Source organism: Miniopterus schreibersii (assembly GCF_964146895.1).
Source record: "Miniopterus schreibersii genome assembly, chromosome: 2".
Lineage (NCBI taxonomy): Eukaryota > Metazoa > Chordata > Mammalia > Chiroptera > Miniopteridae > Miniopterus > Miniopterus schreibersii.
Window position 1 is genome coordinate 21,834,945 of NC_138102.1, and position 21,064 is coordinate 21,856,008.

The 21,064-nt window shown below is 38.4% G+C and overlaps 1 protein-coding gene across 4 annotated transcripts in view; it reads left to right on the plus strand.

The window, feature by feature from the left end:
• The first annotated feature begins 825 nt into the window (after window positions 1–825).
• The window catches only part of IDO2 (indoleamine 2,3-dioxygenase 2), a 36,864-nt gene continuing 16,625 nt past the window's right edge, over window positions 826–21,064 (plus strand). The window contains exons 1-5 of one of the 4 annotated variants that reach the window (XM_081128445.1): window positions 826–1,097; window positions 13,861–13,956; window positions 17,844–17,963; window positions 19,214–19,332; window positions 19,988–20,002. In XM_081128445.1, the coding sequence (XP_080984571.1) occupies window positions 999–1,097; window positions 13,861–13,956; window positions 17,844–17,963; window positions 19,214–19,332; window positions 19,988–20,002 (449 nt within the window). In that variant the 5' untranslated portion in view covers window positions 826–998. Of the gene's footprint in view, window positions 1,098–13,860; window positions 13,957–17,843; window positions 18,024–19,213; window positions 19,333–19,987; window positions 20,003–21,064 lie in introns of all 4 variants that reach the window. The other 3 variants (XM_081128444.1, XM_081128447.1, XM_081128446.1) reach the window with 3 other exon arrangements.

Here is a 21,064-nt window from a genome sequence, read left to right on the forward strand (position 1 = left end):
GCATATTAGTGATTCTCAAAAGATGTTTGATAGAAGTTGAGGGTTAAGTTAAATGATCTGTTCAGGCTCTTCTCAAGTTTGTTAGTATTTACTATTTCACTTTTTATTTTTATTTTATTTTTTTAAAATATATCTTTATAGATTTCAGAGAGAGAAAAGGAGAGGGAGACAGAGAGATAGAAACATCAATGATGAGAGTCATTGATCGGCTGCCTCCTGCAAGCCCCCGACTGGGGATCAAGCCCGCAACCCAGGCATGTGCCCTGACCGGGAATCAAACCCCAATCGCCTGGATCCTAGGTAGACTCTCAACCGCTGAGCCATGCCCGGCCGGGCTATTTCACTTTTTAAATATATATATATATCCTCCTCTAATGTGCTTAAAGATTTTTTATTATGAAATTATGAACTATTGTTTTTTTTAAGTAAATTGAAGAAATTATAATCTTAGAATATATTGTTCAATATTATTCAAACTACATGCAAAACACTTCTGAGGTGTGATGTGCATCGAGTCCTGTTTCCTACTCTACTCACCACCAGTCACGGAAATATCCATCTACATGTAAGTCACTTCTGGTTTAAATAGTTACTCCTTTGGGATAAAGACCTAATTGTCAATGTTCACTGTGGGTCAGATTCCTATCAGGGTATTTGGAATCAGCCATAACCAACTTGTCTCTGGGTTTAAAACCAATCTTCTCATAATACAAGCCTATGGGGAAAAGAAAAAAAAAAAAACAACCAATTTTTTCCTGAGGTGCTTCTGTTTGCCTGTTTGTTTTAATGAGCAGTCTTTAATTGTTTACTCAGCCTTGTGTCAGAGAAGGTCTGGAATTCAACCTCAGACCAAGGTTCTCCCCTGCTTCTGGGGCACTACGCAACTAACTGAAATGAAAAAAATGCTATTTTGAAGCTCCCTTAACCTGGGTCTTTGATATATTTGGAGCAGTTGTTTCTTCAGTAGCAGCTTCAGTACAGATACTTCAAACCAAATTATGGAACTTCCAAGTCAGAATTTAAAGACAACACCATCATTATCTTTAGGAAGATTTCACATTTCTGAAGACTGTGGTTTTCTTCTTCCAAATCCTCTGGTAAGCATAGAGCCTTTGATCGGGTCAAAATAGGTTTGTTGAGTTGCTGATTTGTTGTTTGTTTGTTTGTCTGATTTATGTAGTCATTAAGAAAGATACAATACAAATACCAAGTCGCTGACCTAGGAAGAATACTACACATAATGCATGGCATAATTACCAACAAAAGAGAAGTGATAGCTACAGCAGAGGACAGTCCAAATGGAAGGTTTTAATGCCAGGTTTTTGTTTTGTTTTGCTTTGTTTTTGTAATAGGTTGTTGGTTCAAGAAACTTATGAGAAAATCTAGTGGTTATCAAAAAAAGACAGAACTTAGGTAGAGATCAATTATATGAGTTAACCAGTTTGTCTTGACTTGCTAGTGGGACAGAAAAGAGAACACAGAGGACCTTGAGTGCTTTTAGGGCTGGTAGGAAGGATTAGATATTTACAGAGAAGAGGAAGAAAATGTTGAGAAAGAAGAGTACCTATTTCTTAATTCAGCTTAAGGTTCAACCTGTAATGTAATTCTATTTGATCAGTTAACCCTTATCAACACAGTTTCCTCTTTGAATGTAGTCTGAGGCCTACAAAACTGTAAGAATTCATAGAACCCACAACCACTACCTTCTACATTTTGGCTAGCTGAAGTTTAGAGGAAGTGGTTTGTTCAAAGTAACATTAGAGACAAAAGCAGAACTAGTGCTCAGGACTCTCAACATTTTCCCATTACATCATAAGTAAGGGGCAAGGCCACTCAGTTAAAATCTAGGGATCCAATGTTACTATCATTGCAATAACTTATTAGATCCAAGTTTTTCCTCCCATAGGCCTAAACTGCCATTTAACTGTGATTAAAGAATGGTCTATAATTTAATGGGCTTTTATTTTGAACATCTACTCTGACGTTTATTTATTTCTGAGTGTTACTAGAGGAATACAGATGAAGACAGGATCCATTCACTGGTCCCAAAAGCTCTGATGTAGAGCTGTTAGTTATGAGACCAAGTGAGAAGTCTTTGAGTAACTTGGGCATTAAAAGTAATAACTTCAGGGTGTTATGCAGAGTGGGATTGCAACCTTGAGTTACAGGACTGTTTTTTGACACTGCCACTAGGGTCTCCAAGAATCTCTGTTTATTAGGAACTGATAGTTCCCAATGAAACTCCCAAGATGTGGGATTTTCGTGTTAAACCAGGAAAGTCCTGGGCAAACCAAAATGTGTCAGTTATCTTAACTTGCACTTCTAAACTCTTGGCTCTTTCAATGAGTCACAAGTATTGCCAGACCCTCAGCTTTCATACCTACTGGATGGAGATCTAGTGCTGCCCCCACCCACTGGATTGCTATGGAGCATGAAAGCACTTTGATAAATGCAGTGCAAGGACTAAGAAGCCAGTTCTCCTGATCCTCAGTCCAGTGCTTGTTAAAAACGCCATTCTGTGCGTGTAATTTGACTCAGGAATATTCCCATTACCCCTAGTTCACACAGAGGAAAAGTCCCAGAGACCAACAAGCTTTTATTGGGACTAAATGTGTACACTAAGGCTGAGGAAAAATATTACAAAATATATAAACTTTGGGTAGGGCCACAATTATTGAGTTCCTCTCTTTGTTATTTCTTTTTTTATATAAATTAAAGACAGAGAGAGAGAGAAAGAGAGAGAGAGAGAGAGAGAGAGGGGGAGAGAAACAAGAACATCAAGTGTTTGGGATGTTCTGATTTAAACCACCTTTGTCCTGTGATTTGGTTGATGGATATCCTTTAGTAGAAAGTTCCATATGAAATTGCCATATAAAAAATTTCATATAAAAAATTTCCTGGCAAACTGGGTCTACTCTATTATAGTCATATGCCAGGTCTCTGAAACTGTATTTGTTTGGTTCAGTTTTAGTTTCCTCTCATTTGTGTGAAAAATTTAAACATCTCCCTTTCTGGGAAGAGGTAGGGGAAGTAAGAATCTGCTTTGGGCTATCCACTCATCAGGAGGGACTTTGTCATCAGCCTGACCAGGCAGCAGCACTGTTGCAATTTATGAGAAGGGTAAACATCAGTCACTGACTTTGCTAAGGGCACGAATAAGCTTTGTTTTCTTTTCATTTAAAGCAGGTGATGGGAGGGCTGTTCCTCTAAGTCAACTGGCTCAAAGATGCTCTTTCATCAAACTTAGTTGGTTACTGTGTTTACTTCACAGCTTCTCTGAAAATACAGTCAAGCTATGAGACTAAGCAAACATTCTGGGTTTGGGGAGAAGAGGCTGACTTGGTTTCAGATTCTCTACTCCACTATTTCTATAAACGCTCAAGCATTTCCAGGATCCAATGTTTCAGTTTGGAAAATGTATACATCTCAGACTCATGTCCATAAATAGGACATGAAAATCTTTTACCAGACTGAGTGTGTGTGTTAGGTTTGAGTAATTTTTCTTTAGTCAGAAGGAATCTGAGGAATTTAACTTGGCAGGAAAGGAGGGATCAAGTTGATTATAGTAGGAGATTAGATTGGAGTAGAACTGAGTTCTTGAAAATTAGCCTCAGAAATTTGGATTTTATACATCTGGTAAATGACATGATGCAACTGGAATTTGAATATTTTCCAAAAAGAATGTTAAGTGCAGTGCTGGTTAGAGCAGTAGTCCCTGGACTGTACACCACAACCAATCGGGGAGCTTTAAAAAATATTGATGCCAGCCTTGGCCATCAGTATAATTCAGTTGGTTACTGCATTGTCCTGATACTCCAAGGTTGTGGTTTGATGCCCAGTCAGGGCATATACAAGAATCAACCAATGAGTGCACGAACAAGTGGAACAACAAAAATCAATCTCTTTCCCTCTCTCTCTCCCTCTCCCTCTCTTTCAAATCAATCAATAAATTTAAAAAAATTAAAAAAACAAACACCTGATGTCAGAGCCCCAACCAGAATAGTTAATTCAGAATCTCTAGCCTAAGTGGCTCAGTATTTGAAAAGCACAGAGTACGTAAAGGACGGTGCAGGCCCAAATGAGAAATGAGGACTCGGCTCAAAAGGCTGGGTGTGGAATTAAAGGTCCTGTGTCTATGAGGAACACTGAGAAGGGTCTTGGAAGTAGTTTAAATACAAAACAAAGGAAAAGAGGACTTTTAAATGCGCCATGGAGCAGAAGAAAAGAACTGGTGCAAATTGTCACGGGGATGTAAGAAACTTTATTCTTTATAGTGATCAAGCAACAGTTTAGAAAAATTAAAAAACATATATACTCTCCTGTAGAAATTCAAAACGCTTAATAGAAGCAACGGACTCTAGCTGCTTAAGAGGAAGAGGGGCAAAATAATTGCCGCAGGAAGCTATAGTTTCCAGGTAGAAGGTATAGGTAGGAGGAGTCAGATATTTCCCCCCAAAATTGCCAACTCTGCTAGGATCTGGAGCTTGCCTGATCACGTTGAGCAGAAATTTGAGGCAATGATGGCAATATAATAGAAATAAAAACAAAGAAACCAAACTTCATAGTGGTTAATGTTGATGGATAAAGAAAAATGTGTTCGGGGTGAAGGAGGTTGGATGGGTATGGATTTCTGTGCCAAAACTTAAGAACCAAGAAAGGTGAGTAGAACCAAAGGGGAAATGGACAGAGATAAGGAGAAGCCGTAAGAGGGGCAGCCAAGATAGTTCTCTGGAAGCCAAGATTTTAAACAATGAAGCAACTTAGAGTTTTCTCACGCAAGATATTTAAGCAGTAGAGAAACTGAAACAACATGGGGAGAGGTGAGCTGCCAGACCCTAAGCTAAAAGCATGAAAGCATTAGGCATAAAAAAATACATATCTGCTACTTTCAGTCCACATGAAGCTCAGGAAGTGTATTAGTTTTCTTGAGCTGTTGTAAGAAATTATCACAATTTTGGTAAACTTCAAGGGAAATTTATTCTCTCAGAGTTCTGGAGGTCAGAAGTTTGAAATCAGGGTGCCCACAGACCCGTTCTCCCTCCCGAGTCTCTAGGGAGAATCCTTCCGGCCTCTTCCATCTCCTCGTGGCTCCTGTGGTAGAATGACTCCACTCCCTGCCTCCCTCTCCACATGGTCTTCTTTGGGTCTGTCTTCTCCCCTCTTTCTGTCTTCTAAGGACACTAGTCATTGGATACCCTAATCCGGGATGATCTCATTTTGCAACCTGTAGCTAAATTACATCAGCAAAGACCCTTTTTCCAAATATGTCCAAGTGGACATATCTTTGGAGGGGGGCACCATTCAATTCACTATGGGGAGTGAGGTAAAAAGATAAAGAATTAGAGGGAAGGAGGGACCTGGACAATGAGAAGTAAAATACTGTTTTGCCATGAGATTCCCAAGCCTAACCATACAGGCATGGGCGGGTGAAAAGGGATGAAAGTGACACGTGACACAGTTCAACATCACTGGTTTTGTCAGCACAACGCTAACTCACATTCACCAGTATGACCTTGATATGCTGAAGAAAATTCACACCCTATGCTGGTAAAATTATAGCTTTAAGGTCAGAGGAAAGCTAGAATATGAGACTCAATATGGGCAAAGGGTAGGCAACTAAGTTAGACGACTTGCGCTCAAGTGCAGCCTTGTTTTTATACGTGACCACAGTAATTCTGTAACTGCAGTTACAGGGGAAAGGAATCTTCTCTCTTGCATAAATTTAAAGAGATAAACTAGAATCATGTTTCTAACACTGTGGCCTGCAGAGTGGGGAGAGGGAAGAAGTACAAAGACATAATTGAGAGTGCATAAATACCAAGAAATTCCGTGTTTGATTCTCTGACTAGATATAAAGATAAAATTCTTATGTTGCAATAATAACTTGTTATTGAAAGACACTGTCATATGATTTTAGTTTCTTTCTTTCTTTATTTTTTTAACCTAGGTCTTTGGATCCTTGGGAAATTATTCTCTGGGATTCATGAGAAGTTTTCCTTTAAGACGATCTTATATGTTGCTCTAGTTGAGAAAGAGTAGATAGTCGATAGTCAATGTGACAAATTCTGATTAATGGCAGAGGCAGAGCCCATATTAATCACACTGGTTTCAGTTTGAATTCCAGCTAAATCTCTTACCAGTTTTAAATTTAATTTCTTGAACCTTATTTTCCTTATGTGAGAATAATAGTGCATGGACATTCTATGAGTAATGAAATAAGAAATCAATAAAAGTTAGGTAGTGCTACTACCTGAAACCCCTTATAATTCTTACACTTTGGTTTGAGTTTAGAACTAGGTCTAGGCCAGCCCCAGCCCTGGGTCTTATTGACAACAGGGTAAGTTAGGACTCTACAGCCCAGATTTTCTAAATCATGACCAATTTGAAATAGAACATTTTATCCCATTTCATACCATAATTATGCCAATATTTATCACACTATGTGTCTTAACTTGATTTTGAAACATATAATTACTGTAAATATCACCCAACTGCTTTTGATACATTTTATGGACGTATTATTGATAAAAATATTTCAAATGTATGTAATCTCAGGTTAATGAGTCCCATAAATTAACAATATGCTGTCTGAAATCTTACTTTGCATTTCTCTTTACTGATAGTTTATTTTATTATTAATTTCTAGAAGTTGGTCAACTACAGATGTATGGTAGCTCATCATTACCCACAATATTTTCATGAAAAATATTCTTACTATGGCAATTTTGTTACTAAATTAATAGAAGCATATTAAATAAAAAAATTGGAAATGTTTAAAAATATGAAACTAAATTTTTATAGCTTCACGACAAAAATCAAAATACCTTTGGTATTTGGGGATAATTTATCTGAGTGTGTATGTCCCTGTGTGTGTGTGTTTGCAAAATTGTAAAGTTATAACTCTATTGCCTTTCCAAATCTGTATTCTGTACTTTCAATTCAATATTATAAAATAAACCTTTGCCTGAAATTAATCAGTCTTGACACAATTTTAATGGTTGTTTCAAATCCCATTTGTATGATATAACACTGAAATTTAAATGGATTAGAAACTTGGTGAATTTCAATTTCCTTTCTTCATAAATAAAACCGATATATAAAACGTGTGTCTATTCTACTCTCGAAGTTTTAATTCAAACCAAATGATTTGCACAAAATTTCCCTATCTTGTCCTAAAAATAACTTGTAATCACTATCTAATTCTGAGAGCAATTTTTTTAAACTCTTCCCCACTTTTCATTCTAACCTCCAACCATTTGCTCTATCTCTTTATTTATTTCTTTTTCTTCTTCTTTTTTTAAATATGCCTTTATTGGAAGGGAGAGGGAGAGAGATAGAAACATCATTGATGAGAGAGTCCTCATTGATTGGCTGCCTCTTGCCCACTGGGGACTGAGCCTGCAACCCGGGCATGTGCCCCGACCAGGAATCGAACCTCGATCTCCTGGATCCTAGGTCGATGCTCAACTGCTGAGCCACACCGGCCGGGCTGCTCTATCTCTTTAGAGTCAAATACCGTCCCCTAATTTACTATTCCCTCAAATTTTTTTTCTAGCATTTTATTTATAGTTTCAATGTACTGAATTTTCCCCCATTACTCTCTATATCTAAGGGCACTTAGGTAGGTGCTTAGGATACAGATATGAATGAAACCAGTGTGAGCTCTGTATTCCCAGACTGAAGAAAATGTTGACAGAGAGTATGAAACCAGAACAAAAATATTGGGCATCCTAGATGGACCAACTAATTTGATGCCAATTAAAAGTTATAGTCTTTAATGTTTGTCTAGTATTTATGAGAAAAGATTGAGCTCTCCTTCTAAGTAGAGAGAGGGGTCTGTGATAGATAATATATCATAATTCTTGAGACTGGAGAAATTTTAGGCAGTAAATTTTAAATTACACTTTCCATTTTCTCCATGCTTTATTGGCCTATTTAGGTTTCCTATTTCTAGACACATGAAAAAAGATATTTTACAGTTGAAATAAGGATTCATTTTAGATTTTTCAAATGTATTAGCAAAATTTATTTATACCATTCTCTTATATTTTATTAAGAATTGAGTTTTTTATTTCCTGTTATAGTCCCTTTGTAATATATAATAACATAACAGTAGTAATTACTATTTAGTTTAGTGCTCATTTTGACGTAGGCCTTGTGTTATTAACCTTCACTACACATTTTTTTCATCTGTACCTCACAATAATCTTCACTACCCACAAATGACTCATTTGATAATAATGAATTCAGCCCTTTCTCTGAAATATACCTCCTAGCTGTGCACCTTTCTCTATTTCCATCCTAGTTCAGTCCGGCATCATTTGTCTTCTGAATTACTGCTTCCTACCTTGTCTTCTTATTTCCATGCTTGCCCAGCTGTAAAACTCTCTCTGCAGAGCAGTCAGAGTGACTCTTCAAAAACAAAAATTGAACCATGTCATTTTGCTCATTAAAACTTTCCAACTGCTCTTTAGAATAAAATCAAATATTTTAGTGTAGCCTATAAAACCCCTCATTCTGCTTACCTATCTTTTCGAAGTCATCCAATATTTCTTTCTTCTCACATTACTTTGCTGCAATGTCACATTGGCCTTTTTCCATTGAAACTTGCCTTTTATTTAATTTAAAACCATCTGCTTCAAATTCTAATCTGAGTTTAAATTCTAATTTTTATGATATTAACATTGTCACCCAACTTCCCTTTGATGATATTTGCCTGTTTTATTTTTACTCAAACTTTTAACCTTTCTGTGCTATTTTTTTTCTTTTATATTGAATTTATTGGGATGACACTGGTTAGTAAAATTGTATAGGTTTTCAGATGTACAATTCTATAATACATCATCTGTATGTATTATTTTCTTAACCTGAAGTTTTAGTTAACTTAACTGGCGTTAATTTAACAAAGAGTTTATTATTTCTATAAATACTTTATTTTAAAAAGTTTATTCTCTTGTAGGTTATAAATGTGTTGAGGAGAATTATCCAAAATAAAGCAAAGGATGGCTGTGTGTCCATTCAATACCATCCTGGAGCACTAACAGTCTCTCCTTTAGGATTATTTAATCATCTAAGGGGTGTCCTTCTGTCTGACATGCTACTTACTAATGGTTATGGCCCAATCTCTGAAGTCACAAATTAATTTGTAGATTTTTTTATGCAAAAGAGCTGCAAATGACTTCTGTTGGGTAGAAAATATAACTGTAAAACTTATGATTGCACTGCTCTATAGGATATTAAGCAATTATATCTTTAACCTAGCAATTTGATTTCAACATTTTTTTTTAACTCTGTACACATGAAGTTTATCAAGTCCTTTTGAAACAACTGTGCCATCCTGTCGATTCTCTCATTAATGAACTTTACACTCTTAGACAGGTGTAAAGTCTAGGAAAAGAATAACATAAAATAAAAAATTGGTTTTTAAGGAAAGCCAAATATTTTATCATTTTTGTCCATCCCACTCTGGGTCTTCTGATTACTAGAATGAGGGGAAGAACAACATGTAAAGTGTCTTTTCAATTCCTGTCCCCTGCATGACCCTCTACCCCCTTCCCCGCCATCCCTACCATTCTCCGTGTTTTTTTCCTGAGAGGTAATTGACTGTACTCTGGAGTCAGAGAGATTTGACCAGGCCACTGACCAGATGTGTAACCTCAGGAAAGTCATCCATCTGCTCTGGGCCTTACCTTCTTCTCTTTCAAAATGGAAACAATGAGATAACATGTCCTAACTGATAACAGGTACAGTGTGCCCGGCCCAGCCTGGCTCAGCGGTTGAGCATCGACCTAGGATCCAGGAGATCGCCGTTCAATTCCCGGTCAGGGCACATGCCGGGGTTGGGGGCTTGATCCCCTGTACAGGGCGTGCAGGAGGCAGCTGATCAATGACTCTCTCATCATTGATGTTTCTATCTCTCTCTCTCCCTCTCCCTGAAATCAATAAAGATATTTAAAAACAAAACAAACAAACAAAAAACCTAGAAGAATAAGGGAAAATATTGGTTCATTGGTTCAACTACCTTGCTATGAATGGCTATTTTACACACACACACAAAATGCAAATGACGAGAGCACATGAAAGTACATTCAAATTCATTGACAATCATACAAGTGTAAATTTAAACTATGGAATGATACCATATAAAATTATTGGAAAACCACACAGGAAACTTTCAAGGGTCATCATTGTTAGTTGGATGATGAAAATTAGGATACTTTTACTTTTCATCTTGTAAATTTTGTGCTTTTTGACTGGCTTTCCACAAACATTGATTGTATTATTTTTAATCATTTCTGAAAGGTATATTTTTTTGGATGGTTATTTTAATAATTTTATTAAATATTAAAATAATTATAGTTTTAATGCAAATAATGCAGTACATATAATATCTTAGAAATAACAAAACAGCCTGGATGGAGTGGCTCAGTTGGTTGATCCCAGGCCCAGAGAGGTCACAGGTTCGATTCCGTCAGGGCACACGCCCAGGTTGCCTGCTCAGTAGCCAGTAGGGGATGTGCAGGAAGCAGCCAATTAATGCTTCTCTCTCTCCCTCTCCCTTTCTTTCTCTCTAAAGTCAATAAAACATATTTTTTTTAAATGACAAAACAAAAAAGTTTGGTAATGTTCAAAGTTGCTAGAATCATAGATAAACTGGCACTCTCTTTATATATAATACATATCATGAATACATTTATAAATTTGTGTAATTTTCCTGTAAGCAAGTCAAGAAGTAGCTTTTAAGCTTTTCATGTGTAAAATCTTTAATGCAGCAAATCCACTTTTAGAAATTTTCTCTAATAGGGAGAAAATATCTAAAAATACTCACATGAGGATGATTATTTCAGATTTGTTAACAACAGTGAAAAATTATAAGCTGTTGGTAATAGTTATTTATTTATTTTTAATGTGTTTCATTGATTTCAGAGAGAGGAAGGGAGAGGGAGACACAGGAACATCAGTGATGAGAAAGAATCATAGGTCAGCTGCCTCCTGCATGCCCCACATGCAGGACTGACCCACAACCCAGGCATGTGCCCTGACTGGGAATCGAACCCTGACCTCCAGGTTCATGGGTTGATGCTCAACTGTGGGGGGGGGGGTAGATTGGAGGGGCTGGTAATATTTATTAATAGAGTATTATAATACTATACAGGTTTTAAAACAAATGTGATATATATGTAGTAACTGACATCAAAAGCTATGCTATTCAGTGAAAAACTCATCACCACATCAATAGTTTTCAAGCTTTTGGGTATATCACTTCACCTGTAGGGCTTGCTAAAACATGTGCTGCTGGGCCCCATCCAGAGTTTCTGACTCAGTCGGTCTGGGGCAGGGATCCCAGAGTATGCATTTAGGACAAGTTCCCAAGTAATGCCGAAATTGCTGAGCTGGGGATCACAGTTGGAGAGGCCACAGGATCTTAAAGCTCATGGTTTTTGTGTTTGTGGGGTGATACAGAAGTCCAAAAATTAGGACTTTTTAAAGAAGGGAGAAGATGAAAAAGAGGAGGAAGGGAAAGATTCCTCTAGCAACCTAAGGGGAAAGAAAAGGGAAATATGAAAGACTAGACTGCTGCCTAGATTGAGGCAAAATGTAGTATTTAAGAATGTCCATGCAAGACAGGAAGCAGAAATCCAGATACTTAATGTATTTCTCAGAACAGGATTCCTTATCTAGGCATCAAAGATGAAAGGCCAGAGGTGATGCCTTAGTTACAACTTCTTTTCTTAAAATCCACTTTAAAAGACGTGAATATTACAACGCTGCATCTTTGATTTTCTTTTATAAAGATTATATTCCATTGTCTTTTTAACTGCATTCAAGTTTTGTTTACAAAATATATGCATCATATAGACAGGACAAAAGAAAACCCCAAAACAAACAAAAAAGCAAGTTGTCTGTGCAGAGTCAGTTTTCCGTAAATCCCTGTGTTGATTCTTACCAGCATTCTTAACTCTTCTCTTCAGTCATTCGCTCTTACAATCACAGATGACAAATAGCTTAAATTTCTCATTCCTAAATGGTGATAGCCCTCAAACACAAATTTCCCCTCTGCTAACGCCTATGGCTCTCCCGAAAAAGTAATTTACATTTATGGTCTCTATTTTCTTACTTCCTCAGCACACTAAAATTTAAACCCTGTTTCCCTGACTGTGACCTAAATTTCTGTGCTGTATATGTTCAAAGACAAATACGTATTAGTCACTTCTTAGTTTTTTTTTTTCCCAAAGGGAACAATCGTAGTTTAAGTTTCTAATGATGCATTTGACCTTCTGAATTCCCTATTTCTGTGAAGTTCTCTCAAGTCATGACTTCCGTAGGGTAATTCTCCACTGACTCATTGAGCATCTATAAAAGTTTTTTTTTTTTTTGTATTGCTGGATTCAGTTCCTCTGCCCTGTAAATACACCCCCGTGTGCCTTTCTTCTCCTTTCACTTTGTAATATTTTTGTGGTTTTAACCACAATGTGGAGTTATTTTAGCAGTTATGCTTCCCAGTTGTATATTTCTAATATCAATTCTTTCCTGAACTTCAAATTATATATCCAGCTGCCTAGTGTACAACCATATTTTGACATTTCACACATACTTTAGGCTGTATTTATCTAAAAAGAAATTTACTATCTTTACACCCTCTCTTTGACTTCCACCTGCAGTTCTGAATTGTGTTCCCACCAATTCATTCAGTCACCTAACTCACAAACATGGAAATCTTCCTCACCTCCTTCCCTTCTTAATCCAGAGATACAACATTCAGTTGTGCAGACTGTACTCTCAAAAAGGAGACCCAGACTCTGGGAGAGATCAGAGTTGGCAAACTTTTTAGTAAAGAGCCAAATAGTAAATACTTAAAAGGTTTGATACCATGTAGTTTCTGTTGCAACTACCCAAATCTATAGCTGTAATAAAAAATAGCTATAGACAATATGTAAACAAATGAGTGCAGTTGTGTTCCAATAAAAGTTTAATTACAGCAATAACTGTAGTTTGTCATTTCCTGGGATTGAGTCAGGGTTGCTAAAATCCAGCCTATGTTCTACTTAGCTAAATCATGGGTCCAGAGTAGGCACATAAAGGATGATATAGGGCTAGGAATCATCTTGCTTTTAGCATCCCCACCTCTAAATTTAATCATCACATCATTTCAATTTTACTTTCAAAATATTTTTTGAATACATGTCTTCTCCTTTCCAAATTCATTGCCACAGCCTAAGTTTAGTCCTTGGACAGTATTTCAAAGGCTTCCTCATCTGACTGCATATCTTAAAATCCTACAAACAAAATTAACTTTCTAAAATTCAAATCAAATAGTGGGATCAAATCACATAAAGAAAAAATTCTTATATATTCTATAAAAAGCACATTTAATCTGATTTTGTAGTCTCATCTTCCATCATCCTTTCTCTTGAGCATTATATTCTGGTAACTGAATCATTTATAGTCCCAAGAAGCACAGTTATCTCTCTTTATCCACTATCCCCTCTTACTGCCTTCCCATCTTGAAATTTCCACCTGGAAAAGTCACTTTCTACAACTGGCCCCAACTGTCCTATTTCTGCATATATTTCCCTCTAGTTCCCCCACAACAGCTGATAGAATTAACCACTTCTTCCTCTTTGTCAGTTCTTAAGCTTATACACATATCAGTAAGTAAACATTATTTTGACATATATCTGACTACATTTTTTTCTTCGTTAGCGAACCATATGTTCCTTAAACACAAGGGTTATATTTTAGTCATCAGTGTATCTGAAGTGCTGAGCAGAGAGTATAGTGAAATCTGAAAGCAGCTACTTCTGGAAGCTGCTTCTCAGAGAGGTCTAAAATACTGAGATGTTTCTATTTTGAATGCAGAAAAAACTTCCAGATCATTATAGGCCTTGGATGGAAATTGCCAACCAACTTTCTTACTTGATTGAGAGTCACCAGCTTCGAGCTCAAGTGAATAAGGTATATATATTTTTATTTTACTCTTCAACCCCTTCTCACCACCCCATTAAATCTTCACACCACTTTTCTTTCTCAGCACCGTGGAACTGAGTAGGCTGACCTTAGGACACCAGTTATTGCCATTGAGGTTACTGACACAATGATCTCACCCTTCCTGAACTGCTGAATGACTTGTTCCTGATTTGACACATATGTTTCCCTAAAATTTTCAGAAACTATACAAAACAATTCCTGGAACATATTGAGTACTCAACAAGTATTTGTGTTTTCTTTTTAAAAAAGGAGGCTATCTGGTTGGGACCTGTAGGCAAGCTGATGGGTAAGATCTAGCTGGGAAAGAACAAGCATAGAAATTCTCATTCCGTGTCATGTGGTCAGTGCTCTTCTGCCTCTGAGTGAGTCTGCCTCAATTGTACCATAGCGCCTCACAGAATAGTTGAATCAAGAGAATTTCTGAGTTATAAAGTCAGGGCTGTCAGGTTCTGTAGGAATAATTGATGTCTATAAATATACATGAGGTAAGATGACACATGTTGGCCAAGAGTATATAAGGAAGAGTGAAACTTCTTGGTCCCAGGAGAACTGACATAACTGCACAGGAATGATGAGAAGTTGTAATAGGAAGAACATAGATTTTGATTTCAGAAGACCTGAGTTCGAAACCTGGATTTATCAGTTAGGAACTACATAACTTTGAACAAGTGACTTAACCCCTGCCACCCTGCTTCCTTAATTATAAAGTGGGAGAAATTCTGGTCTCATAGAATTGTGAAGATGAGCCTCTTTGCATGTGTCTCAGCCTCACAATTCCAAGTGCCATATGATTTCAAAGATACAAGAAATATTTTCTACTCTCCAAGATTCTCCTTCACTGACTAATACACACTTAATGTCTATAATTAAAAATTCATTTAAAAAGACTTATTGAATGCCTGCTAAGTGCAGTCCTAAGGTTAGAGATATTGTAAAACAGATGTAAGAGACTATCTCCAGTGTCTATGAAGGTGGCAAACTAAATCTAAGAATTTATTTTCCTGCCTCATAAAGGCTCATTAACATAACCAAAAGAATGCAAAAAAGAAGAGGAGAGGGTAGGTAAATATCTGCAGTGCAGAAAAACAAGAGAAAGTTGAGATAAAAATTTAAGAATTGTTGTACCATATTAAGTAAAGAATACAGATCTACACATAAGTTTATAGTTCCCGTGCCAAGCATTCAGCCAAAGCAAAAAGAAGAGCCCCCTACCCCTGCCTCTCAGAGCATCTCTCTCCCATCTCAGTACCAGGGCACAAAAGCAAGAGGGAGTCTGGGACAGTTTGCAAGAAGACAAATTAAAGTTCAGCTTGTGAACTACACAGTCCTTTGTACCAGGCTTTCCTCAGGATTTATTTGATTAAACTGCCATAAATAAAATGAAGGACTTGCTGAATTGGTGCTCCTCATATGTTAAATGTCAACAAGAAAAGGCCAGGAGTGTCCTGCTAACTTCTGTCCACTGAAAACATCAAAGCTGGGGAAACAGCTTTAGCACATCAGTGAAATTAATTCCTTGACACTGCCACTGGGCTAAATAGTGTCTCTTCAGGAATCATGTTTACTCAGAACCTGTGAATTAGTTGGAAATAAGGTTTTTACAGATGTAGTCAAGATAAAGGACATCATGTTGTATTAGGGTTTTGAAGATTTAGTATAAAAAGAGACCATTCAATATCTCATTGTTTTTATATTGATATATTGTATTGATAATATTATAGATATATTGACCTAGATAAAATATATTTTCAATAAAATTTCACCTGTTTCTTTTTACTCTTTTAAAAATGTGGCTTCTAGAAAATTTAAAATTGCACATGTGGTTTTCGTATTTCCATCAGACAGACAGTACTGACTTGAGAAAGAAGGGCTGCGGTCAGCAGAAGGGAGGTAGCACCCTGGCTCGGTCCCCCAGACTCTGTGACCCAGGTCAAATATCTTACGCTCTCTGACTCTAGGTTTTGGCTTGTGGGTTTGGGGGAAGATGAAAAATCACCCTGTGTGGAAAGTTTTTAGCATTGTGCCTTGAACACTGTTTAGTAAGAGCCTTAGAATAAATAAATGCCGCTGTAATTCTCAGGCTGTTTCCGGTTAAAATGCAACATCTCAGCCCCCCCACCCCCCCTCCCTGCCTAAAGCACATGAGGCGATTTTCTCTCCCAGAAAGTTTGTGGGAGAAACATGTAGACAGGTTAGGAAAGGCTGCCCCCTAGTGGGCAGAGGGCGAAGGGTTCCCTCGCAGAGTGTCAAGTGCGAGCGGCCCTGGGCCTGGGCAGGTGCCAGCTCCCTTGGTGCTGTTTGTGGCTTAAACGGAAACACGAGACGTCCACTGCCGCTTCTTCAGGGGTTCAGACCTGGAGAGGGGCACCAGGGGCATCTAGGTCAGGCGGTGTCTAGGGCTGGGGAGGACATGGAAGAAGGAGGCGAGCTGAAGGCCCTGTGCTTGGAAGCTGCAGCTCAGGGATGCTTGGTGTCAGCCAGGACAGGGGGCCTGGCCCAGGGAAAACTGAGACACTGGTAATATTTGTTTGGGCGTTGTTGTTAGTAATAACTAAGGTCTGTACACGATGTTGCTTACAATGAGGACACCGCCTTCAAACTTCTGGGTGGCACATTTTGACAAGGAAGAAACAGACATGGAGAGGTTTAGAGAGCTAGCCAAGGTCACTAGGAGTGTTGAAACGGTCTGGAAAAGCATTTGGCCTAGCTCAGCTACCTCCCTCCAGGGATTTGGTCAAATTCCTAACTCTGTGGGGCCTCCTTTTGTTAGAGTATGCAGCTAGTTAGGTGTTAACAAGGAAAGAGGGAGTGAACAGGAGCTAACATCTGACTAAGCAGGTAAATAGCCTTGACATCACCCAGGAGCAATTGCGATAGGTCCACCAGCTCAACAGGCTGGGGAAAACCTCAGGAACCCTGAGATGGAGGCCAGGGTGGGGTGGGGTGGGGGACAATAGAATGAGACAGAGGGAAATTCCTATTAGCGCATGCACAGACCTCACACAAGTCACCTGTCACCTCCAAGTGACCTCTCCTCAATTATATTCTGATTATAATAAATCAGCAATGCGGTTTTGACCCCCCTGTGGGCAAACCTAGAGAATGTGGGTAAAAGCCCAAAGGGTAGGACATTACCCGAAGAAGATCAGAGGATGGGGTTGGATAGTTTAAAAATAAGCCTGCTCTTTTCAGGGATTGGATAGTTCAAAATGAATGCACCCTTTTCCCAGCCCAAGAGAATATAAGAAAGCTCACACAAAGCTCTCGGGCAGTCGCTCTGCAGCCTGCCCATTTCCTTTCTCTAAGAGCGCACTGTCCCTTTAATAAATCTTCCCGCTGCTGCTTGAACCCCTCCTGTGTGTGTGTCCTTGACTTCTTTCCTGCCACACCTCAAAGAACCTTCTCCGTGGGGTGACTGTTTTATTAATGAATCAAACAGAGACCTTACTCTCTACAGCACAGGGCTATTATCAGGGTTAAAGACACCAAGTAAGCAGAGGTGCTTTTAAAAGACAGGATTGTAAAAGTCAGCACTGGGGACTCCCATGTAATAAATGATCTCAGTTGAGTTACTTATTTCAGAATACTCTAACCAAGCGGTCACCAATGTCCAGCACAACTACGGGGATAATTTGGGGGCTCGGGTGGGGCTATTAGGTACTTCCAGAACAATATCATTTGGAATATCTGCTCCTCTCCTGGAGAGTCATAGGATCAGGGGAGAAATGGGTGTGCATGGTTCCTGCATTGAAATAGAACCTGTTCCCTATACCCAAAGAACCCTTCAAGCCACAGAACCCCTGTGGCCATCCCTTCCCCTGCACCTGATCATCTCTGGAACTTCTCTTAAACAGATGCCCCTCCTGAATTGCCAGTTGCTCAAGAGTTACAGGGAACAGCGCCTGGCCCACCTGGTGTTGAGCTTAATTACCATGGGATATGTCTGGCAGGAAGGAGAGACACAGCCTGCAGAGGTAAGAAATAGATGCCTGTCTTGTCATGGATCTGAGTTGCTTTCCTGGATTTGGGCACAGGTAAGGCTCTTCAGAGTGTTCCTTGGATAACTCAGGAGTTGAATGGGGACCATCTTGAGGTGACTTACTAGAAGTTGTTATTGGGTTTGACTTACGAAGTTACTGATGGAATCAATGGCCACACAGGATGAGGTGTTTTATTTAACCCATTCCTCTTCCTCACTGACACATAAACAACCATATAAACACATATGTATGTAAACATAAATATTCATATGCATATATATGCTTTTAGTTTTATACACACAAACATGCACAATATATCTACATATCTAAGTAGATGATAGATAGATAGATGATTAGATAGATAGATGATAGATAGATAGATAGATAGATAGATAGATAGATAGATAGATAGATATAGATAGATGATAGATAGATTTTTTCCTACTACTCATCACTTCAGCCCCCAATTTATGCTTAACCATTTGGTAATGCCTTTCTATGCATAGTTAATATTCAGTACTATTTTATACTATATGTATATGTGTGCGTTCCAATCTTATGATTTTCTTTTTCTTTTTAAAAATGTGTTTTTGGCCCAGCCGGGCGTGGCTCAGTGGTTAAGCGTCGACCTAGGATCCAGGCGATCAGGGTTCGATTCCCGGTCAGGGCACATGCCCGGGTTGTGGGCTCCATCAATGACTCTCTCATCATGATGTTTCTATCTCTCTCTCTCCCTCTCCTCTCTCTGAAATCAATAAAGATATTTTTTTTTTTAAAAAAATGTGTTTTTGTTGATTTTTTAGAGAGAGAGAGGAAGGGAGAGAGACAGAGAGATAGAAACATCAATGAGAGCGAAACATCATCAATTGGCTGCCTCCTGTAAGCCCCCTACTGGGGATCGAGCCCACAACCCAAGCATGTGCCCTGACCAGGAATTGAACCAGTGACCTCTTGGTTTTGAACAGTGCTGGTTGACGCTCAACCACTGAACCACGCCGGCCCGGCCCAATCTTATAATTTTCCACATACAGTTCAGATTGTACTCATAAACAATATATTCACTTGATTGTTAACAGAAAAAAGTATGAGAGTGAGGTGTATGTGTATAGGTCACTCAGATAATCCCACTTTATCCCCAAATTGTTTTTCTACCACAGGATTGATGGAATAAAGGACAGCCATGATTACTTACTCTCTTGCACTCTTCCTAGAATATGCTAATGGTCAGGATTTGTATTTGAAAGGTTCTGCCAAGAAATCTTGCCCTTCCCTTTGTGGAAGTCTCCAGGAACTTGGGGCTCCCTCCTATTCTGGTCCACTCAGACTTGGTGCTGACGAACTGGACTACAAGGAATCCTGAAAGGTAAGAAAAGGAGAGTGCGTTTTGGATCTGAACAGATGGAAGCTGAGTAAGGGGTAGTCTTATGACTTGTACTCTCCCTGCCAGGGTTTAGTAGGTATTCTTCTTGGCAATTACTTCTTGGAATCTCTTAATATGCCTAGCACAGCACTAAGTGCAATGAAGAAATGAAAGCAAAGTACACCCAAAGTGGTTAAATAACAAAACAAAGCTGTACATGACAAATGTCAGAGGGATGCAAACAATAAAACCTTCATAATTTTAAAGAAATTACATCAATGCAGGCTTTAAAAATCTGCAAAAAGCTTGGTGACAGGGTGGAACTTGATCTAAAGTAGGTGTTAAAAGTTGAGTTGGAGTAGCATACCTACAACAAAAATATGGGTTTGTGGTAATTGCAAAAATATAAAAGGAGCAATGCTGCAGGGTTAATGTTCTGGGGCTGATATGCAAGTTGAGATTTGGTTCACTCTTTGTAACACAGTGGATGTAGTCTGTCACAGCCTGTGTGTGCATGGATGTGTGAGTGTGTATACATTTGCACAAGAGTGTGTGTGTCTGTATGCATGTGACCCTAGAGGGCATATGTGTTTACAAACTGATTTCTTCTTTTATTTTCTTTTTTGTTTGTGGTTGTCAATAACTGAAATTTGACTAGACCCCTGGACATGAGGTAAGTTCTCAGAAATCCTTCACCTACTTGAGAATCCAGGCTTACTTAAAAAGATTACAAATGAACAAGAAAGGAACATACCAAAGTGTATATATATAGTATATAAGCTATATACAAATGCATGCAAAAATAAGGCTAGAAGGAAAGGTGCCAAAAATTAAGTTTGGAATTTAACAGTGGTTGCCTCTGGTCTGTAGGGAATAGGGGATTAATTTTCTTTACTGTATTTTCCAGTCTGTACATAATAAAACAAGCAAAGTGCAATGTAAGAAAAAAACTTCACCAATTCTTTAATAATCTAGAAAAGACCTCTTATCTCACCATAACTTCTAAGAAAGACCAAGTTATAGGCAGTGGCTGGACAACTACAGAAGAATTCCTTTGAAATATTATATAACCTATATTGGAGCTCTTGAGGCAGGTTTGGCTCAGGCATCCTTAGGCTCTTCTCTCTTTGAAGAGCAAAATTGGCCTCTAAATTGACATTGCCTCTCCCATCACCAAACCTCAGCTCAATAAAGGGGTCCATTATAAAAGCTGTAGCTCAGGAAATTGAGAGATGGAAGGGTAAAGACACTTTCCCCCACAGTAATGTAATTGCTGGAACAGTGGTGTTCTTGACTTAGTTTTCTTTTGTGTTTGTTTTTCCTTTCTTCTCATGCTGAAAATGTTAGAAGCAAGAGTGACTTATGGAGTAAAGTTTTTAAATTTTGTAGACTGGCTGTATATCTGGGATATTTGAATCCATGTGATCACAGGTCATTTAAAAGTGATTCCTCTATACAGTCTTCTAGCTCTCACTCTGTTATATAAAACAAAACAGAAACTATTCATTAGAAAGAGCACTAGCCTGAGTTATGAAACTATTCACCCCCTGGTCCTGTGACTAGCCCGCTATATGAACTTGGGCAAGCTATTTTGCTTCTTTGGGCCATATCTAAAAAAAAAAAGGAGCATGGAATTAGCTGTTGCCTCTAAGACTCTGTGCTCCTGACAGGAATGGTGTGATGGGCTATAAATTGGTGCTGTGAAGAATCAGAAATACCTACCCACTCATGCTTT